This window comes from Vanessa atalanta, chromosome 3 (assembly GCF_905147765.1).
Source record: "Vanessa atalanta chromosome 3, ilVanAtal1.2, whole genome shotgun sequence".
Taxonomy (NCBI): Eukaryota; Metazoa; Arthropoda; class Insecta; order Lepidoptera; family Nymphalidae; genus Vanessa; species Vanessa atalanta.
In genome coordinates this window covers 25,781-47,307 of record NC_061873.1, presented here as the reverse complement: position 1 = coordinate 47,307, position 21,527 = coordinate 25,781, and the positions used below count along the sequence as shown (strand labels likewise).

Here is a 21,527-nt window from a genome sequence, read left to right as displayed (position 1 = left end):
TGGCAGATCTATTATTGCAACTTTTTTGCCAATTTTTACATTACAAATAGTTACTGTGTGCTACATCCCAAAAAATATGCAACATATTAAAATGCCATACAGCCAATGTCTGTCATTAAACTACATATAAACTAAAATTAACGTTCCGCATGGGATCAGTAGTAATTGCCAGAATCGCGAAAAAACAAACAACAAAACTCACCTGGTTATAAAAAGTATTCGTTTCAAAAAATACATTTTTAAATTCAAAGTTACTTACGTATATTTTGTTTTGATGTTTTAATAACGAGAACAGTATTCAATTAATTGTAATTAATTACGGACATTACTTCGTACTGTGTCCAAAGATCACACACAATAATTAGAAACTTACGTATTGTTACTTTACATTATTTCAATGATATATGAAATAGGGCACGTTAATATAAAATTAAAATTATTTAAAATTAAAATAAGGTAAAACGTAGAGCGACACAGGAAGAGATAACCGAAGGTTTAGTTATCAGCAGTAGGGTGACCAGGACGTCAGGACACAAAATTACTTAATGACAGATATTTTATTTTCGGAACAACTTTGTTCCGAAAATAAAATAATATAAATATCTCGTTGCCGACCTACTAAGTTTGCTTTATCCTCTTAAGAATTACTTATGTTTTAATAACTAAATAACACAGCCCATTTACTAGTGGTAGTGCCACACTGCATACTTTCGGGTTGCAGCCGAATGGGCCGGCACGCCCGGTGAAGTACCACTCTCTCACTTAAAATCGACGTGAAATGGTAGCTATGCTACTGCGTTTCGTCCGGTATGTGAGAGTCCCGGAGGCCCGATCCCCCTCCCCCCCCAAAACATAATGGTTGTGCAGAATTTATTTTTATTACCCCAGGAGGGTACCATCAGCGACTGCGGTGGAGAATCTCTCTCTGGGCATCCATGCTCAGGACGTACACAACCTGAGCAGGGATGCCCAGGCTGCCCTCCGAATTCTGGGGGGGGCAATTTTGCGCTCGCCACTGTTCGGGGCAAGCGGAGCAGGCATCATAAGGCAACCCCTACCACCCTCACCGTGGACTTCTGCAACATAAGGGGACTCAACTCAAACTTGAACGCCGTTCACTTCCACCTTGAGACGGCGAAGCCGGCCTTGCTCTTTCTTACCGAGACCCAGATATCCTCTCCTGCCGATACGACTTTTCTCTCTTACCCCGGGTACAAATTGGAACATTCCTTTGTACCACGAGCTGGGGTGTGCGTTTACGTCAGAGATGATATCTGTTTTCGACGCCTCGGCAGCCTTGAAGGGCAGGACCTATCGATTATCTGGCTGCGTGTAGACTGCGACGACCATCCGCGAATCTACGCGTGCCTTTATAGGTCCCATAGCGGTAATGCCGAAACCGACCGACTGGTTGAGCACGTCCAAATGGCTACAGATTCCGTGCTGCAGCAGATCCCATCCGCAGAGATCGTAATTCTTGGCGATTTTAATACCCACCATGCCGAATGGCTTGGATCGCGCACTACCGATCATGCGGGTAGATCTGTTCTCGACTTCGCTTTAGCATATGATTTGACACAATTAGTCCCCTCGCCAACGCGAATACCAGATGTGGAAGATCATACACCTTCCCTGTTGGACCTTCTGCTGACTTCCCATCCGGATGGCTACCAGGTTACCGTCGATCCCCCTCTGGGCTCGTCGGACCACTGTCTCGTCCGAAGTACAGTCCCGGTTGCGCGGTACTCACGACCTCGTTTCGTGGGCTGCCGCCGAGTGTGGCACTACAGGTCAGCAGATTGGGACGGGATGCTGTCCTTCTTTGCATCCTACCCATGGGGGCAGGTTTGTTTCTCGCCGGATGATCCGAGCGTTGTTGCTGACTCTGTCGCCGATGTGGTGCTTCAGGGTATAGAACTATTCATTCCGTATTCTGCGGTCCCTATCGGTGGCAAGTCCCAGCCCTGGTTTGGTCGTTTCTGCAAAACGCCTTCGCGCCGAAAATGGGAACTCTACCAAGACTGGGCTAATGCATCAGCGTCTCGTGATGTAAATACCAGCGCATTCAGAAAGGAATATAACTCTGCCTCTAGGTACTTCAAAAACGTGATCGCTAAAGCGAAGACGGAGTACATTGGCAGAATTGGCGAGAGACTGGTGCGCCTCCCTTCAGGAACACGTGCGTTCTGGTCTCTCGCCAAGGCTGTCTTAGGGAATTTCTGTCAGCCTTCCTTACCATCTCTGCACAAGGACGGTGAGTCATTGGCCCATACAGCGAAGGAGAAGGCTGATCTTTTAGGCTCTCTCTTCGCGGCGAACTCGACTCTGGATGACCGAGGAAAGTCACCACCAACAATCCCGCGGTGTGATACCACGATGCCGGAGGTTAAATTCCGGCAAAGTGCAGTTCGTAAAGCACTTCTTTCCTTGGATATTCATAAGTCAAATGGACCCGATGGCATTCCTCCAATCGTGCTACGGACTTGTGCTCCCGAGTTGGCGCCGGTCTTAACGCGTCTTTTCCGGCAATCCTATGCATTCGGCGTCGTCCCGAACTCCTGGAAGACTGCTTTGGTACATCCGATCCCTAAAAAGGGCAACCGCTCAGACCCGTCCAATTATAGGCCTATAGCCATCACCTCCTTGTTCTCCAAGATAATGGAGTCCATTATAAACTGCCAGCTCCTGCGGTACCTAGAGGAGTACCAGCTGATTAGCGACTGCCAGTACGGTTTCCGTCGGGGTCGCTCAGCCGGTGATCTTCTAGTTTACCTTACTCATAGATGGGCGGAAGCAGTTGAGAGCAAGGGGGAGGCATTAGCAGCCAGTCTGGACATAGCGAAGGCCTTCGATCGCGTGTGGCACAAAGCGCTTCTTTCGAAGCTTCCTTCTTATGGGCTTCCCGGGAAATTATGCAATTGGATTACCAGTTTTTTGGCAGATCGGAGCATCAAGGTCGTTGTCGACGGTGCATGCTCTGACTTAAAATTCGTCAATGCTGGTGTTCCACAAGGCTGCGTTCTATCACCCACTCTGTTTCTTCTGCATATCAATGACTTGTTGCAAATCAGTAACATTCACTGCTATGCAGACGACAGCACCGTAGACACCTCATACACCGGCCGTGCTAATATTTCTCGGGAAAACGTTGAAGAAAACCGGAACAAACTTGTGTTTGACATCGAGTCTTCGTTGAACAAAGTCTCGAACTGGGGTCGGCTAAGCCTAGTCCATTTCAACCCCAAAAAGACGCAAGTTTGCGCGTTAACTGCTAAAAAACATCATTTGTCGTATCTCCACGATTCGAGAACATTCCGTTAGCCGCCACAGCTAGTATCGGAATACTTGGCGTCGATGTTTAGAGCACCGTTCAGTTCCGCGGTCAATTGGAAGGCAAAGCCAAATTGGCATCAAAAAAGCTGGGTGTGCTCAGCAAGGCAAGACAGTATTTCACGTCGGCCCATCGTCTAAGACTATACAAGGCGCAAATTCGGCCTCACATGCCGGCCATGGGTGCTCCCCAGTACCAGCTCCTTCCATTTGACCGTATCCAACGTAGAGCGGCTCGAATTATCGACGATCAAGCCCTTTCCGATCTGCTTGATCCTTTGGCTTTGCGTAGAGATGTTGGATCGCTCTGCATCTTCTACAGAATTTATCACGGGGAATGTTCCTAGGAATTGTTTGGATTAATCCCGGCTGCTGAATTTCACCTTCGGACATCTCGTCAAAATTCCAAATATCACCCGCATCACCTAGATGTCCGAAAATCCACAACAGCGCGATTTTTAAGACATTTTCTGCCTCGAACAACCACTCTGTGGAACCAGCTTTCGCCGGCGGTTTTTCCGAACCGATACGACTTGGGAACCTTTAAGAAAAGAGCGTACTCTTTCCTGAAAGGCCGGCAACGCACCTGCAAGCCTCCCGGTGTTGCAGATGTCCATGGGCGGTGGTAGTCACTTTCCATCAGGTGAGCCTCCTGCTCGTTTGCCACCTATGCCATAAAAAAAAAAAACAGCCGAGTCACGAGCGTAACAAATGTGTTAATGTAACATGTAATGTACCTAATAATTACTAACAAAGCTACACAACACTGAAATAAATATACAATACACTATATTAAAACATTAACTTTGATATTATCGGTGTGTTATTGATAATTCATCTAAAAAGCTCGGACGCACAATCGTAATAATTTCTATGCAGTTTCGAAATCTCATATTGAACATAGATATATCTATCGCAACAGATAGGTGTAGCCAAACGAAGGAACTATGAGTGCCCATCTCCCATGTTGGGGAGGGGCACTAACACATAAGTAGAAACATATCAAAAGTAAGATGGTCAATAATCGCTGATATTCTCATTTCGTGCTGTTAACGCCCTGCATTGACTATAAATTTAAATAATAAATAGGGGATGAGCAATATTTAAACTGTTTGATATATCAATAGTAAGATTGACAGGATGTCCTAGAAAGTCAACGTGTTGGTTATCCTATCCGAACGTCCAATCAATATTATTTAATTAGTACCGGGAGTATGTGGAACTCGAGAGGTTGTTTTGTGTCTTTATCTGCACTGTTCACGCTCTCAGCGCTGAGTGCGAGCCCGTGCTCCGACCTGCAGACGCAGTGGCAGCTCGCACATCGAGGTGAGGCACGTTGGATCGCATAATAGATAAAATAAATCTCCCCTTTACGATCTTACTTACTCAAAACAATTTTATATTAGGGGGCGCAGTGTTTCTATTGCTATTCTTCAATCAAACAGGAATACTTCGTACAACTTGAGAGATATAACATCTTAATTCTCAACGATACAACCGGCTTGTACGGGGCTCTGAGCTTGCTTTGTCTGTTTTTTCCAAATTAAATATTAGTAGGTATAAGACAAAATATTTTACATACATACACTTTAATTTCGTTGATATGTATAGATTATTTCACGACTCTAGTAATTGGTGCATGTAGACGTAGGAATACGTTGTTTATTAAATAATTGACAAAGATTCGATGAATAAACTCTCAGCCACATACATATACCTATATACTACTCATAATAATAAATATACTCGCAGCATTCATGAGTAGTGCCCAATGCACTTCATTTACGTGGATCACAATGAAGCACATTTTTTTGTGCAATATTTTCGCCTGTTGGTTGTGTGTATAAAGCAAAAATTTATATTTAAATTAATATTATTAGGTTAGTTAATAGATAGTTTAGTTATCACGTGTGGCTGAATTTAGCCCGACACGGTCATTTTTCCTTACGATGTTTTCCTTCACCGCCGAGCACGAGACGAATTATAAACACAAATTAAGCACATGGAAACTCATACGTGCTATGCGAACGCGCTCTCCGGGTAGCGACCACGTGCTCTATCCGCGCGACAACTCGACGTCGAAATCGTTAGTCATTCGAACAATAAATAAACAGGGAGTATAATAACTAAAAACATAAAGTGTCTACCATTTCATAATTATTGTTATAAAAAATGTTTGTTTATCGTTTGTTACAAGACATATTGCATTACATTTTTATTTGATTATGTTTACTACGTGCGCGCACCATGCACCGTGCATCGTGTCGCATGCCCCACACATTTCATTAGTTGCTTATATTCAGCTGAAACCCGACAGCTGCCTGCACACCTCCAACTACTTCTAAGTTTCTAAATCAAACCCGTTTGGTTTGTTTTATCCTGTTGTCTTCAGTTGTGTACTCAGACGTAAAAAGCAAATTAAAAAAAAATGAACAAAAAGTTTTTTTTTTTTCAAATTTGCTTTTTCCTAGAACAAATAATTGCTTAATATTTATTAAGATTTACACGTATGACATGAAGTACAAATATTACAACTATTAAGTACTATAAATATTCCCAGGGGCTCTCTAGAGACCCTTATATGGGTCAGTGGATACAACGGACGTGATGAATGATGTTGACCGCAGATGTTCCAGTGCGAGTAAAAGGCGAAGAGATGCCGGTGACGGTGTTCGGCGAGGGTGGGGCGCCGCGCGCTGCAGCTGCGCTGCTACTGGTGACGGTGAGAGACATCCTAGGCTTCTCGGCGCGACTCAAACTAGCTACAGCCGATCTGTGCAATCTTACCCAAATGACTAATTGGCCAAGGTATTTTTCGAATGTCACATTCTTCTATAGAGTTTTAATATGACACGGCAATACTTGGAAACAGTTTCATTTACTTTATTTTTGAAACGCTACTATCTTACGTACCTATATGTAAGAAAATTGGGAACTACATTGTATATGTGTGCGTTTAGACGCATTTCGATTAACGCAGACATGAATGCAGAAAAAAGAAACGATAAAGAGTGAATGAAAAGATTTTATATATTAATAAAGACACCAATAATTATACAAAACGACAAAATAAGATGGTAGATGGTGTAAATGTTCATCTAAGACGCTACACGTGAACACCTGAGGTCCCACGCATACGTTGTGCATTTTTTATCTACAAATTCTTAACAGTCTGGAAACCCAATCTTAGCTGATATTGATATTTAAATGTAATCTCGTTTCGTTTGTTGCAGTATAGCCGTTGTGGCGCCGGTAGCCTACATGCCCAGCTCCGGATGCAACGCCGAGGCGCACCACGTCGATTTGGTGACCGCCCTCACTTCGGCAGCATCTGATTTTTCTATACATTTGCTGGCTCACGTGCCGTTTGAGGAGTGCGAATATTTAATTAACAACTCAGCTTTAGGTCTCTCAAGCGTTGCAACTATTCTAAATAAATGTAGATTCATAGAATCTAAAAACATCTCAAAACAAAATACGTAAGTTGACTGGACTGGAATCAAACAATATTAATAATTTTAAAGTCTACTGTATATTCTAGTAGCAAAAAATGCTTTTTATTAATTTTCTCATCATAGTTAAAGAAAGTATAGCTTATTCCCTTCGAAAAAGATGTAAAGATAACCAAACCATAGATTTACGTATTATATGCAATACGATGGCACGGATCGGTTGCAGGATCGTGTCTATAAACCACAAACAAATTCGTAGCTCAGTGGAGCTCTCCTTAGGGGGCGAAGGGGATCTCACCCGTCCCCCACTCCTCACTAGTGAGTAGGACAGCGCGAGGCCAAGCCGGCTGCTATCCACCCCGAGGGCCGTCTGAAATGGGAAACGCGAGGCCCCCACTCTACAGAACTTATCCATCGGAATAACTTGTACTCGTAGATACAATTGATCGAAGACTTTAATATACTATTGCATGCAATTATAATTGTTATCATTATCGTCATTAAACGAGACACGACGACAATCTATAAATAAAAGTGTATAGGTTGGGCTAACGACGCATGTAATATAATATAATAATAATCTTGTTAAATGTCAAAATAATAATATTTTGACCAAAGCTTAAAATTTCAGGTTTTAAAAATGTATAATAAATATATTACAAATACCACAGGGATTGCGAGGAATGCTTTGCTGTGTTAGCGCGCAATGAAAGTCAACACGATATCGGAGTCGCGGTTGAGTTGCAGCGGTGGATCACAGACTCGGAGATACCGCTACAAATTGTGTACATCGAAACTGACTTACTTCTGCGAAAAAAAATCTTAGAACTGCAACAACAAAACAAATCCTTCCTTTTCCTTGATGAAGACATTTGGGAAAGCAATCCAAAAGTATTTCGTGTAAAACCTCCATTATGTGTTAAATCTTCTAATCGCTGCTCTTACGTGCTTGACTCTAGTATAGCTGTTCGTGTCGGTAATGGAGGGTTTATGAAACGTTTTGCACTTCCAATATCGAATTTCGTAAGTCGATTTGCACCTGAAACTACAGATCTTTGGGAAATACTCCAAAATGAAATATACTTACAAAATATTGAAGAAGCAGCTTGTTTGTGGGCTTTTCAAAATAAAAATAAGATTGAAAATTGGACTTTAACTGCAAATAATAACCGTCAACTACCGCTTGTTTATAGAATAAAAATATTTCTTTGCAAGGACGATCCAGACTTAGAAGAACACATAAACGTTCTAAAGATAGCAGGGTCCTTACTTAATATAAAAGAAGTCCACTACAACTTAACATTGACAACATTGGTTGACTGCCTTGATAGTGAAAATTTTACATGGAAAATCATTGCACTGGCTCGCGAACAGCAAATAGCAGGTGCCATAGCATGGGGTTGGATGGTTACTGCTGCTGTGGCAAATGCCGCTGAATATGGCCAACTACCGCTATTGCTAGCAGGTCCAACCTTACCGGAAGTAGCTTTAGATACTAAACTTGTAGTGCACGCAGTCACAGCATCCTTAATGAATCTTACCCATGCTTATTTAGAATTGCTTCAACGATGCAACTGGATGCGTGTAGCTATACTGTCTGATAACACGACTTACTCAAAAAAAATTATTAATATGCTGCTCAACGAAAAAAAATTACTCATCCGAGAGGAAATTATCAATTTACAAAGTGTTCGAGTCACTTTGGAAAAATTCCGAACTTTAGATGCTCGTATTTTCTTTGTTAATACAAATTCAAATATTTCTGGTGTTATTTTATGTACTGCATTGGACCTCGGTATGACACCAGGTGCTGGTTTTGTTTGGATAGTGAGAGATTGGAGAGTGGCAAAATGCAATGTTGAAAATGACTGGGACGAAATGTACCACTTTACGTTAGGGTTGACATGGCGAGGAGGACCTACTGCAGGCGGTTCAATAGAAATGCAAAACGAACTTCGTAAACTATGGCAGACTCACGAAAACGGTCTTACTGGTTCATCAAATTCTGCGTCTTTGGCAGACGCTCTCCTGTTTCTTGGTCAAGGATTTGCTAATTTTGTTAAAGAATATCCTTCGCAAATATATGATCTTCACGGCCTCGATAATGCTTTGTAAGTGTGTATTTTAAATATCTTTTAGCGCTTTGTAATCCATATTTACGTACTATGAGGCTTGTTGAAAAAAATCGTTCACTGGCTCATAATTTTTTTTAACTCTTTTCATGAAAAGGAGAGGATACCTTGGGCTTGAAGCGGGACATTTTTTTTAAATATCAAGTGTACTATATTTTAAAATTTCGTCATAATATTCTACTAATAATATATTATTTCAGGAATTTTTCAAAAAGTCTGCAAAAAATAATAGTAAATGGAACCGCACAAGAGCTTAAAAGTAAAGCTGGTGAAAAGTTAGTATTTATCGAAAAATGGCACGGAAACACAGGTTCTTCAGTCGCTTTGTGGTATATCACTCCCAAAGGTATAGTTGACGTTTGGCCTAACAACTCTACTACGTGTACTCAAATTGTTGGGATGCAGCCAATGGACAGATACTACTGTATAACATTTACAACAGGGGATCCATTCGCACCTCGCTGTCATCTATTAACGATTTGCATTACTATCGCTATATTTACATTTGCAATCATATCGATATATGTTGCTAGACGCGCTCGACTGTCAAGCATAAGCCGTCGTGAAAAAGAGGAAAGTAAACGAGTCGTATCTTGGTTGGATACGTATTTAGTACAGCGTAATTCGATCACACTTTTCCACGTTATTGGATCTGGTAGTAATGGGAAAGTACGATTTGCAGAATTAAGGAAACCCGATAAAATAGTCCTAGTTGCTGCAAAAGAACCGAAGTGTTGCATTGGACTTTACAAGGAAAATGAGTTTTTACGTGAAGCATGCATCCTCGCGCCATTGCGCCACGAAAACGTTATACGCCTTGTCGGTGTTTGTATAGGTGGAGGACCTCCAATTGTGTTAATGGAACATGCACATTACAACGACTTACATAGATATTTAACGTTCCGTCGACAATTTGCTATAAGTGCTCGACGCCATGAAGTCCCTGCTAAGGAAGTAATGGAAGTATCTGATGGTGAACTTACCCGATTCGCACGAGAAGCAGCTCGAGCACTCGAATATCTTGCACATAAAAGACTAGTGCACAGGGATGTGCGTGCTGCGAATTGTCTCGTGGACAAAAATCGATTACTAAAACTAGCTGATTTTGGAATGGCTCGCGAGCTAGAAAGTGAAGCAACTCTATACATAACGACTCGTCGTACCTTGTTTCCTGTACTATGGATGCCTCCTGAGAGCCTAATCAAAGGTGTATTCTCACCAGCATCAGATATATGGTCACTTGGTGTATTAATATTGGAGGTGTCTACACTCGGCGCTCGTCCGTATAGTGACTGGCCACTCGAACAAGTAGTTGCCTATGTTAAATCGGGTGGGTATCCACCACTTCCTCCAGACACATCAAAACATACGTGAGTATCAAAAGCGAAAAATGCCTTTAATATTTATCTGATTGATGCAACAGCTTAACATCAAAATTTGTACGTTTATATATTTTCAGACGAAACTTATTGTTGGCATGCTGGCAGCAAGATGTGAAAGCTCGACCGAGTGCAGCCTTTGTTCATGATTTTTTAACACGTAACCCACACGTAATATCTCCAGCTCTTCTGACGCCTGATATGCCCGAAACTAATTTACATTTTATTAAAAGGGACAGAACTTTCGAAGAAATCGAAAGGAGCAGACGAAATACTTCTTGTACTTTTATCTCGAAAGACTTTTAAAAATTTAAGAGAGCAATATCTTCTATGTAACCTGTTTATTTATTTATTCATAGGTACACAAACTATTCTGTTTCAATCAGAAAATATGTACATTAAAATTACGGACTCACAGAATTTTGAGCTAGATTACATTCCTAACCACGTGAACACGGCATGCTCTTAACAATTATATTAATACAGTGAGGGGTTTTTTTTAAATATAATAATCAAAAAATAATAAAATACAGTAAATATATAAATTAAAATTATGTAATAATAATACTTAAATTCTCTGAATAACATTGAATATTTAAAGCTATTAAACTAATAACAATACATTCATCCAATTGAATTATTAGTCTAAGAAAATAAATTAAATTTAAATAATACAATTATCGAAAAAAGATAATAAATTCAGAATTATCTGTCAATAAGTTATTAAATATTTATAGTCTATTATTGAATCCATACGTATAATAAAATTGGAGTGTATGTTTGTAATATTAAAATAACCGCTTTTTACTAAATGCAATTTATACACGGTACATATACTAAAATAACCTTTTTGTCTGTCTGTCTGTTTGTTCCGGCTAATCTCTGAAACGGCTAGACCGATTTTGACGGGACTTTCACTGGCCGATGTTGATGTAATAAGGAGTAACTTAGGCTACTTTTATCTTTGAATAATATATGCTGCAACGTCCAAATGCTATCCAGTCACTCAACAGCCCCGGTTCCATAACATCCCGATTTTAATAAAACAAACGCTATAATATGTTACTCCAAGGTATTTACTTACTATTATTACTACAGTAATTCAGTGAAAACCGCATCCAAATCGCTTAAGCCTTTTCCGAGATTAGCGCTAACAAACGAATAAATAAACAGACAAACAGACAAATATTCTAAAAATAATATTTTGGTAATCTCTCGCATTAACAAATATCCCCAGTACTATTTTTTCACAAATATCTTCTTTGTACAGATTTCGATCAGTTACGATTTTATTACATACATAGAATAGACAAAATAGATAAATATAAAATGACAAAGGTAGAAGAATCTATTTTCGAGTGAATTATTTTGTGTAAAGTGTAGAGGTCATTACACATAATTATTTTTTTATTATTAAAATTAGTTCATACATAACTTTAATTCCTATTATAAACAAAATCGATAAAATCAACTCTTACGCAATATAAATAGCTTCCGTATTATTGTTTTCGACTTTCTTTATTCTGTAAAAAATAAATATATGTTAGTAAATATATTTTTATTAATTATAAAGGTATGTTTTTAAAATATATGTATCTAAATATTAATAGTAATAAATAATAATTATTAGTAATAATAAATAATAATCTAAATAGTACTCTTAATGAGAAATATCAAATTGCTTCGAGTAAATGAGTCAAATTGGATCGAATGTAGATACTCTCAATTGATGTTATTCTCACTTTGACCAAATACTCTACTGTAATGTTTAAATAATAGCTCGAAAAATCTGATTCTATGCGAACTTATTGTACATTTTTTCTAATAGATGTTTTCAATATTCATAATTTATAAAAAAAATATATGTTTACTAATAAAATACTCTTACCTTTTAATATCGTTCATATGTATGTTCGGCGCTTAATTTATATAAACGTTTTTTAGTTTTCCTCACGCGTTTCACTTTATTTACCATATTTACACAATTAGAATGTATAACAAATAGTTTAATAAAAAAACAAATGCCTAATTAATAGTACACTATTTGAACTTAGTATATTTATATACAAGAAAGAATAATATTTATTATAACCCTTTCGCACCCGAATGAAACGATCGTGAGTTTCTTGTTTGAAATATTATATGTTCGCGCGAAATTCGTTTCTCCGCGTCAAACCGACTTCGCATGGTCGTGCGCTCATCGATCTATCCAATAGGAAACGGTTTTGGTGGCTAGCGCGATCAGTAGCCGCGAGCGCGCCGGCAAGATGGCTGCGTTTCTTGACCCAGTCACTGGACGTCGTAAGTAATATTTATTTTTTTGCAAATTTTGTAAGAAATCATTGATATTTGATTGTATTACATTATTAAGTATATGACACATCTGAATATTTATAAGTTTTCACTATATTTCTTGTAAATACCGACTTAATTTACAACAAAATTGTTGGGTTGCAATTGTACCAACGTATTATCGTGAGTTCATTCATTTTTAAGTTATTTTTCGATTTTTTTTTTAACGACAGACGTGCAATTGAACGTCGATCTCATCTTGGGCATCCTCAATGATGGTAACTGTTCCGAGTTGGACTTCGAAGACGACGACGAAGAGTTCATTCCTTCGCAGCTGGAAAATGATGAAGAAGGTGAAGTCGAGTTATCCTCTTCGCCTCGTCCATCAGTGGCAACTGGGCAATTGAAAAAAAACAAAGGTAAAGTGTCTAAAAGGAAGTCTACGTCTAAAAACATGGATGATAGTGAAGCAGGCCTATCTTGTTCGAAAAAGTCAAAGCAGACGCCTAGTTCAAAATTAACAAAAAAATCAAAGGCTATTAAAGTGAAATTGCCTGCTCGTCAAAGGTTATGGAAGAAAATTGATTACGTCGATAAATTACATAACTTTTCAGGTCATCCACAACCCAATGAAATAAGATCGCCGGTGGAATATTATAATGATTATTATAAAGATGATTTTTACGAGCGCATGGCATTGTGTACAAACTTGTACTATTTAAGAAAAACTGGACGAGTCTTAAATACCACCAAACAGGAAATAAAAAAATGGATTGGTATCCATCTACTGATGGGTATACTTTCATATCCCAGGATTGCAATGTACTGGCGCAGAAGTATTAAAGTTGACATGATTGTTTCTGCAATGACACGAGATAGACTGACAACTTTAAGAAACAGTTTGCACGTCGTGGATTCCGACTCTCCACCCATCTCGGAAGCAATAAATCCTCTCTGGAAGGTTCAGCCAATAATCGCGATTGTGAGAGAAGGCTGCAACAAAATTCAAAAGACACCGGGCAGGTATGCAATTGATGAACAAATGATACCTTTCACAGGCAAGTGTCATCTTCGCCAGCTAGTAAAGAACAAGCCTCGCCCAGTGGGTCTTAAGAATTTCGTGGTTACTACCAGTGAAGGGCTAATGGTGGATTTTGAAATTTATTACGGCAACAATTCCGCACTTTCCCATCCTTTGGGGCTTGGACCGGCTGTAGTTCTTCGCCTGAGTCAAAGTGTTCCACGCGGGAGCTGCATTTTTTTTGACCGATATTTCACAACGGTTCCCTTGTTGGAAAATTTGACGAAATTGGGCTATCATGGCACAGGAACAATTATGCTTAACCGTGTACCAGATCGACAGCAGCTTAAGTTCAAAGATGACAAAAAAATGATACGAGGAGAAATTGAACAAAGAGTGGCTAACGACGTAGTTTTGGTCAAATGGAAGGACAGCAAGGCGGTATTGACAGCATCAAATTGTACTGGGGGTACGACAATCGACATAGTAAAGCGTTACAATAAATCAGAAAAATGCTACGTTGATGTTGATGCTCCAAAAATTGTAACATCCTACAACTCTTTTATGGGTGGAGTGGATGTTTTGGACCAATCTATGGAATATTACCGTACATTCATGAAGACCCGAAAATGGACTCTCAAGGTCATACTCCACTTTATAGACCTAGCAATGGTAAATTCGTGGCGTCTCTACAGATCTGACTTATTGGCTAAAGGCCTTCCAAAAAGTCGAATTCAAGATCTCCTTTCATTCAGATTTGAAGTAGCTGAGACTCTCATCTGCACTCCTGGCAGAGATCGGCGCGATTCATCCCCATTACTTGAAACGCGGGCACAAACTTCGGACAGATACAAACCCGCTAATCATCCGTCTGTGGGAAAGAGGTTTGATGGATATGAACATTTTCCTGTATTTGACGACTTGAAAGCTCCTCGCAAATGTCGCTCAGAGATTTGTTCATCTCGCTCTAAAATTAGGTGCCGTAAATGTGATGTTTACTTGTGCATGAGTCGTGATAAAGACTGTTTTTATTTGTATCACCAAAGAAACTAGTCTACTAATTTTACAACGTTTCCTATAATAACACTGTGATTTAGAAGTATATTTCAAAGATTATCTAAGTATTAAGTTTAATATTATTTTTTTCCAGTCAGAAAGGCTTTTGAGTTTATTTCTTTGTTTTTTTTTTATTAAGTTTTTGTTTCCTAAGTTACATGAGTTTATTTAAATTTGCTTATTTCGTAAAACTGTTGAATTTTGGTTCTTTTCTTTTAATTTCTAAGTCGTCTGTCAAAAGATAATTTGTATTACAATAAAATACAAAACTTTAATTTTATACCTAAACTATAATGTTTAAATAAGTCCTTTCTAATAACTAGATGCCTTTTATTTCATTACAAATAATTTCTAGGAAAGCTGACGCCATCATTGCATTAAAATCTCATCAAAACTTAAAAACTCACGATCGTGAGTTGGTAGAAGTCAGCCCCAGAGCTCACTATCGTGCTATCGACTTTCCAAAGTCCTGGTATACGCTGGATTTTTTTTACTATTTTTTACATAAAAATTACCACTTCTTTGCCAAAATATTACAGTTTTCATTTCAAATCAAAGGAACGAAAATCTCAGGTGCTGACATTTTATTTATTTTCTCTGCTTCTTATTTATGATAGTTTTTAAGGGAAGCGGGGATTTCTTTATGTCAACTTGCTATTTTTTATATTTGTAGTATTTATTTCCCGACTAAAGAATAAATAAATTAATTGTAATGAACTACGTTTGCCATGGGTTTTAGTGTTAATTTCTTCATTTGATATGTAATTCAGAACGTATCGATATAAATGACAGTTGACACTTGACAGTGAGTCGTGACAATTTACTTGACTTTTTATCAAACAGTGGCGTAAAAGTGGTTTTAATTATAATTAATCAAATCAGCCCGAGATATAGTATATAGTGGCGTAAAAATTTAAATAACACGGAATAAATGCAATGTAAAATCACCTTCCATGTAACTGAAATTTGAAAATATTATTTTTACTTGGACTATTAGGATCAACAGCTCATAATTAGTACGTTCATAACAATGGGAATTTTCGGAACTTCATCACCGTTTGATCAGGATGTGGGTATGTATTTTTCTATTTAAGATGGTTTACAAAGGGCTGAGCTTGAATACGAAAATATTCTTAAGATAAATATTGATGTCAATAACCGCGTTATCTCGTGTAACGAGTAGACTGTATATCTTGCTTTGTTTTTGTTTCATTCATTTTTACTTTTCTTTACTTGATTTTAAATATCTCAAATCCGTCAGAGAACATTATAATCTACAGAATTATTCAAGTAAGTTAGTAAATTATATTATAAACCTAAAGTTAAGATGACAATTTCATAAATTTTGTGGTAATGTTAACTAAAGTGAGTCATCAAACTTATCATTTGTTCAAATTTTATTTATGGCTTAATTATTAAGCTTATTTTAGGCTTTTTAAATTTTTTGCTTTTATAAAATACCATAAAGTGTTGCTTTCTTCAATTCTGTGTGAAATTAATGAGCTCCTTTGATTTTTTATTTTATAAACAATAAGGCTAAAACATATTCCTCGGCTGTTAGATTATAATAAAAAAATTTAGTACACAATAAAAATCTTCATTTTTATCATGGAAGTGTTTTTTAAATAAAATTGATTTAATTTTGAAAAAATAACTAACTTATTTCTGTATAAAATAACGAGTTTTTAGGTATTGTATTTTATACAGTATAACTGATAGGGCATAGGGTGAAAAAGATATTATGGAAAACAGTTGAGAGCCATTTATAAAAAAGCTATAAGACTAAAGTAACGAAATATTTAATTTGTGTTGTTTTTCATAAATTTTAATGAATGTTTTCAAGTATTATGTTCACACTAAAAAGATCATAAAATACTATTTTGTAATCAAATATATATATTTAGAATGGCAATGTTAAAGTGGCTTGAACAGATTGCGCAGGGCAGAGGCAGATGGGATGCTCAGAGAGGCCCATACCCAAGAGTGTGATGATAGTGATTTTAAAAATAAATGACGTCTCAAGATGCTCCATTGGAAGAGAGTACATTGGACAGCACATGTGGGACACGCAGCATGCATGTTTCAGGGCATGTTAACACTAGAGTAGACTTAAATAGAAAATTAGTATTTCGAGTTATTTTAAAATAAATTGTACTCGTACAAATTTAGAAATTAACATTGTATTATTTCAATTTTATTAAGACTTGAAATTTCCTGAGATGTAAATCTTTAAATAGGCTAATTTACTGATTGCGGATTAATGCTAACAACTAATTTATTGATGCATCATCCAGCAAGCATGAGATTAATAACCAAATACCGATTCTAGTTTTCAGTCCCAAATGTTTACATCTGTAATAGCTATTTTGTGATCCCAGTAAATATTAGTAAAAAGACATTAGCTGATACCACTCCATGCGCATGAGACACCAGATTGTTTAAACACAATGTAAATAAATTTGTTGTAGAAAAAATAGTTTAACAAAATTGATCTGTTTAGTTTCTTTTAGCAATACGATTTCAGTCTTAGTTATCTAAAGAAGATTTTGACATTGGAATACAATATTTACAGGTTTTGGTTATTAATTTCAAATAAAAAGTATTTAAGCAAGTCATTTCATTATGTTTTTTATTAGCGACAATATAGCTGTCATACTCTATTATGAAAAGACTATTTTGTACTTATATTTTAAGTATTATCTAAAGGGGATAGCTATTTATAAGAAAAAAGTATAATAAACAAGCATGCGTTTATGACTTGGCAACAGAGTTTGTTGCACTGACAAGTTTCATGACTTGGTAAGGCCAGCAATGCCTAAAAATGGTAGGATTTTATGCAGTCGTTAATTACCTAAATTTGCCAGAATTACTTAAATATTTATTTTACTTTAAATCAATACTTGATACCTATTAATCGTAAATACGTAATAATTAACGTTGATGGTGTAAGTGTGAGTAACAGTTAACATAGTGTTCAATATCTATTTGGTTTCAATACTTGCTTGAAATATTAAACCACATATAATTGTATGTTCATGTTCTATGGCTTCGCTAGATGGCGTTGGTATCGAATTAAATCGCGATGATGTGTCGGACACGGAATAATACATCGGCACAATAAAAAAAAAAGAAAATGTCTTGCTCTGAATTTAACTTATTTTCATTACAATATTTTAAAGCTACTCAATTTTGGGTGATAAAAAATAACCTTAATATGTAGTTGTAATAATTAATAATTAAGTCTAGTGTGATAGACTCACTCGTAACTCGTATTTCAACAGAGAGGGCGACTAGCGAAAATAATACAAGTGAGGAATGGGGTCTGATCTTGGAAATATGCGACCGCGCGGGCGCTAACGCCACCAACGCGCGCGACTGCCTGCGCGCCGTCCTGCGGCGCCTCGGCCACGCCGACCCGCACGTGCAGATGCACGCCGCCACGCTACTCGACGCCTGCGTCTCCAACTGCGGCCGCCTCTTTCATCTCGAGGTAGCATCGCGCGACTTCGAAGCCGAGTTCCGCCGTCTGGTGGCGCGAGCGCAGCCCACAGTCGCGCAGAAACTACGCGCGATGCTCCGCAAGTGGGCCGAGGGAGAGTTCCGAAGCGATCCGCAGCTCGATCTCATTCCCTCGCTACATGCAAAACTATGCGCCGAAGCCGGCGAGAGACCGACCGCCGCTCCCGTGGCCGCCGCCGACGCTCAGGTATTCGACGCGAAGCTATACATATATATAGCTAAACGTAAGTCCGTCCGAAAATGTTCCCATTTTAAATATCACAAATGATTATTACAGGCCGCGAGCGCCGCGGAGAAGCGCGAGCAAGAGGAGCTGGCGCGCGCCATCGCGCTGTCGCTGCGCGAGACGGCGGCGGCGGCGGCGGGCGCGGGCGCGGGCGGCGCGGGTGGCGCGGGGGGCGCGGGCGGCGCGGGTGGCGCGGGGGGCGCGGGCGGCGCGGGGGGCGCGCTGTACCCGCGCGTGGACGCCGACGCGCCGGCGCCCGCGCCGCCCGCGCGCAAAGTGCGTGCGCTTTACGACTTCGAGGCTGCAGAAGACAACGAGTTGACTTTCCTCGCCGGCGAGATTGGTAAGAACCGTTGTCATCCGCCTCGTCCGCTTGTTACCGTAACCGATGAGTTTGTACCCTTTATATCTACGATCGTATTCGACATGAAACTTTTGCCTTCCTGTGTAACAAGGGCACCGACATGAAAGAATGGAATGTCGGTCACTTAGGAAAAAAATCCCCTCAAACTCAACCCTAACTTAGCATATGGATGATTACGGCCCAGTATGTGGATTTTGAAGTGCTGCCACCTCCCAATCGATTTTAAACTTTGAAATTATCATTTATATTATTTTTTTTGTTTATTATTATTCTTAATATTATGTTATGTTATAACATAATAAACATGGTTTTAAGTGCCATCCAATTGATTTTGATAAAATTATTTTTTAACTTAAGTCTGTGTGTCCCGAGCGATCGATGGATGAATTTTTTCCCAGATATTTTTGTTTTTGACAGATGATGATGATGACTTTCGAATTTCAGTTCACGTGACGGACTCGAGCGACCCGAACTGGTGGAAAGGTTACAACGAACGCGGGGAGGGGCTGTTTCCCGCCAACTTCGTCACCTACGATCTCACCGAACCGAGAACCGGTGAGACCCCCTCCCAGTCACTGCGACAGCTGCACAGATTCCGTGGCGTTCTCTGACCCGCGCCCGTCGGCCCGCAGAGAGCGAGAGTCGCAGCGGCGGCGCGGAGAAGCGCGTGCAGTTCGCGGCCGAGGCGGAGCCGGCGCCGCGCATCGACGAGGCGCTCATGGACGAGGCGCTCGCGCTGCTGCACGAGGCGGACCCGGCGGGCGAGGCGGGCGCGGAGGGCGAGGCGGCGCGGCTGGAGGCGCGCGTGCACGCCATGGGGCCGCTCGTGGACGCGGCGCTGGAGCGCGCCGACCGCCGCCACGCGCGCCTCACGCAGCTCAGCGCCGACCTGGTGGACGCGCTCAACCTCTACCACGAGCTCATGCGCGACCCCAAGCCGCCCCCCAGCCTCTACGCGCCGCACGCCTACGCGCCCGCCGCCCTGCCCCACGGCGCGCTGCCCGTCGGCGCTCTGCCCGTCGGCGCTCTGCCTCCCGGCGCTCTGCCCCCCGGCGCTCTGCCCCCCGGCGCTCTGCCCCCCGGCGCTCTGCCCCCCGGCGCGCTGCCCCCCGGCGCGATGCCGCTCGGCGCTCTGCCGCCACAGATGCCGCACCAGTCTCAGCCACCCAGGTATTTATGCTTCTCATCCAGATGTAAAAAACAAAAAAATCAGTGAGTATTACGGAGATCAGTAGATTACTGAAAAAAAAAAATAATTAAAATAGTCTCGTTTTCATTTAAGGGAAAATCTAACACCTAACATTTTATATGGTTAAAAAAATCGTGTTAAATCCCTTGAACCTTAGACTTGATCATGTCTCACCGAGTGCTGTTCTCAAGAACTTGAACATTTAATATCCGTGGATACAATAATGGGTCGTAAGCTGCCCGAACACTTTTTTACCGTACCGCTGAAAGGGGGAAACCCTCCCGTGCAGTGCTCCGCTCGTGGCTCGGTGGAGCTCTTCTCAGAAATCACTTTCGACCGCAAACATCCTCCGAGCTAAGAAAATACGGTCTCACCGTGATTTTTTTATTTTTGTCATCACTAATAAATGAAAATTATCTATTAAGCATTGGTCTCACTCTAATATCTTTACCGAATTCTACTTTAATTTATAACGTAGATTTGGCGTTCGCGTTAGCATTACGCTTACTACTTTTGCGCTCACAAAACGCTGGAAACGACCAATTAGGTGTATTTAAGTTCTCACCTTCGAATTACAGTCGAATATCGAAAGGTCACCGACTCATCGATCCTCATAAATCCGACACCTATCGAGACGATGTTTCTTAGTTTGATGAATTTTACGTGTTATCAACTTAAATCGCAATCAGAATAGTGCTTGTAACCGCCCACTTGAGTGAAGTGTATTCTAACTTAATTTGAGGTACTCTGACGGTCGAACCAAAGTAGAGTGCTAGAATATGTTACCATTTGTGTTACATTCGCGTCATCCCGTTGCAGGTGCTGATCGCGAGCTGGAGATGAGTTCTTCGAGCTGTAAATAAATTCTTCATTCCTTCAAATTCTAAATATAAACTATTGTGATTGATGCGTATGTACCTAGTATATTAATATATAAATTATTTACAAAAATATCTTTCATTTAAAACCACGTATTTCGTTTCTTAAGTTACAAATGAAACTGAGCAATCACTTAATGGCTGGTGCCCGCGACCCCTCCGCGTCACTTCGAGTCCAACTTAACAATCGGTAACAATAGATATGGTTACCACATTTGTGTGTCTGTCGTGGCATCGTAGTTTCCGAATGAATGGACCGATTACGAATTTTTTATCGATAGATAATTTACTTGAGAGCTTCGGCAACAATAAAAACCAGCTTACCAATTTTAAAGTTAAGTTAAAATGACTATGATAACCGAACGAAAATATGTAGGAAAAAGTTGTCGTTAAAATCACAAATATTATCATATCTTCCTTCAGGTTCCTCAGGGCTCTCACCTCGGTCCTTTACTTTTCAATATATTTATAAATGACAAAAATAGTGTTTTTGTGTCTTCAGATTTTCTTTTATATGCTGATGACACAAAAATTTTGAAATCTATTAAATCTTTAGATGATTGTCATGCTCTACAATCTGACTTAAACAGGTTAGAGACATACTGCAAATTATGTCTATATCTACATCTTAACATAAACAAATGTGCTATAATTTCTTTTTCTCGTAAGCGTAAAACTTTGCTTTATAA

The 21,527-nt window shown here is 39.7% G+C and overlaps 2 protein-coding genes across 3 annotated transcripts; both read left to right on the top strand.

Annotated features, from left to right (window-relative positions):
* Positions 1-4,088: 4,088 nt before the first annotated feature.
* On the top strand, positions 4,089-10,807 carry LOC125077328. 2 transcript variants are annotated; one of them, XM_047689244.1, is made up of 6 exons: positions 4,089-4,656; positions 5,958-6,138; positions 6,564-6,809; positions 7,454-8,893; positions 9,115-10,284; positions 10,374-10,807. In XM_047689244.1, the coding sequence occupies exons 1-6, from the start codon at positions 4,545-4,547 to the stop codon at positions 10,597-10,599; spliced, it is 3,375 nt and encodes a 1,124-aa protein (XP_047545200.1). In that variant the 5' UTR covers positions 4,089-4,544; the 3' UTR covers positions 10,600-10,807. The 2 variants fall into 2 exon arrangements, with proteins under 2 accessions (XP_047545200.1, XP_047545201.1); XM_047689245.1 differs by having other exon boundaries at positions 4,634-4,656; positions 5,958-6,052.
* A 4,665-nt stretch (positions 10,808-15,472) lies between these two features.
* LOC125077356 (signal transducing adapter molecule 1) lies at positions 15,473-20,905 on the top strand. The gene is made up of 6 exons (XM_047689280.1): positions 15,473-15,735; positions 17,944-18,368; positions 18,459-18,750; positions 19,216-19,326; positions 19,404-19,941; positions 20,780-20,905. The coding sequence occupies exons 1-6, from the start codon at positions 15,693-15,695 to the stop codon at positions 20,784-20,786; spliced, it is 1,416 nt and encodes a 471-aa protein (XP_047545236.1). The 5' UTR covers positions 15,473-15,692; the 3' UTR covers positions 20,787-20,905.
* Positions 20,906-21,527: the final 622 nt, after the last annotated feature.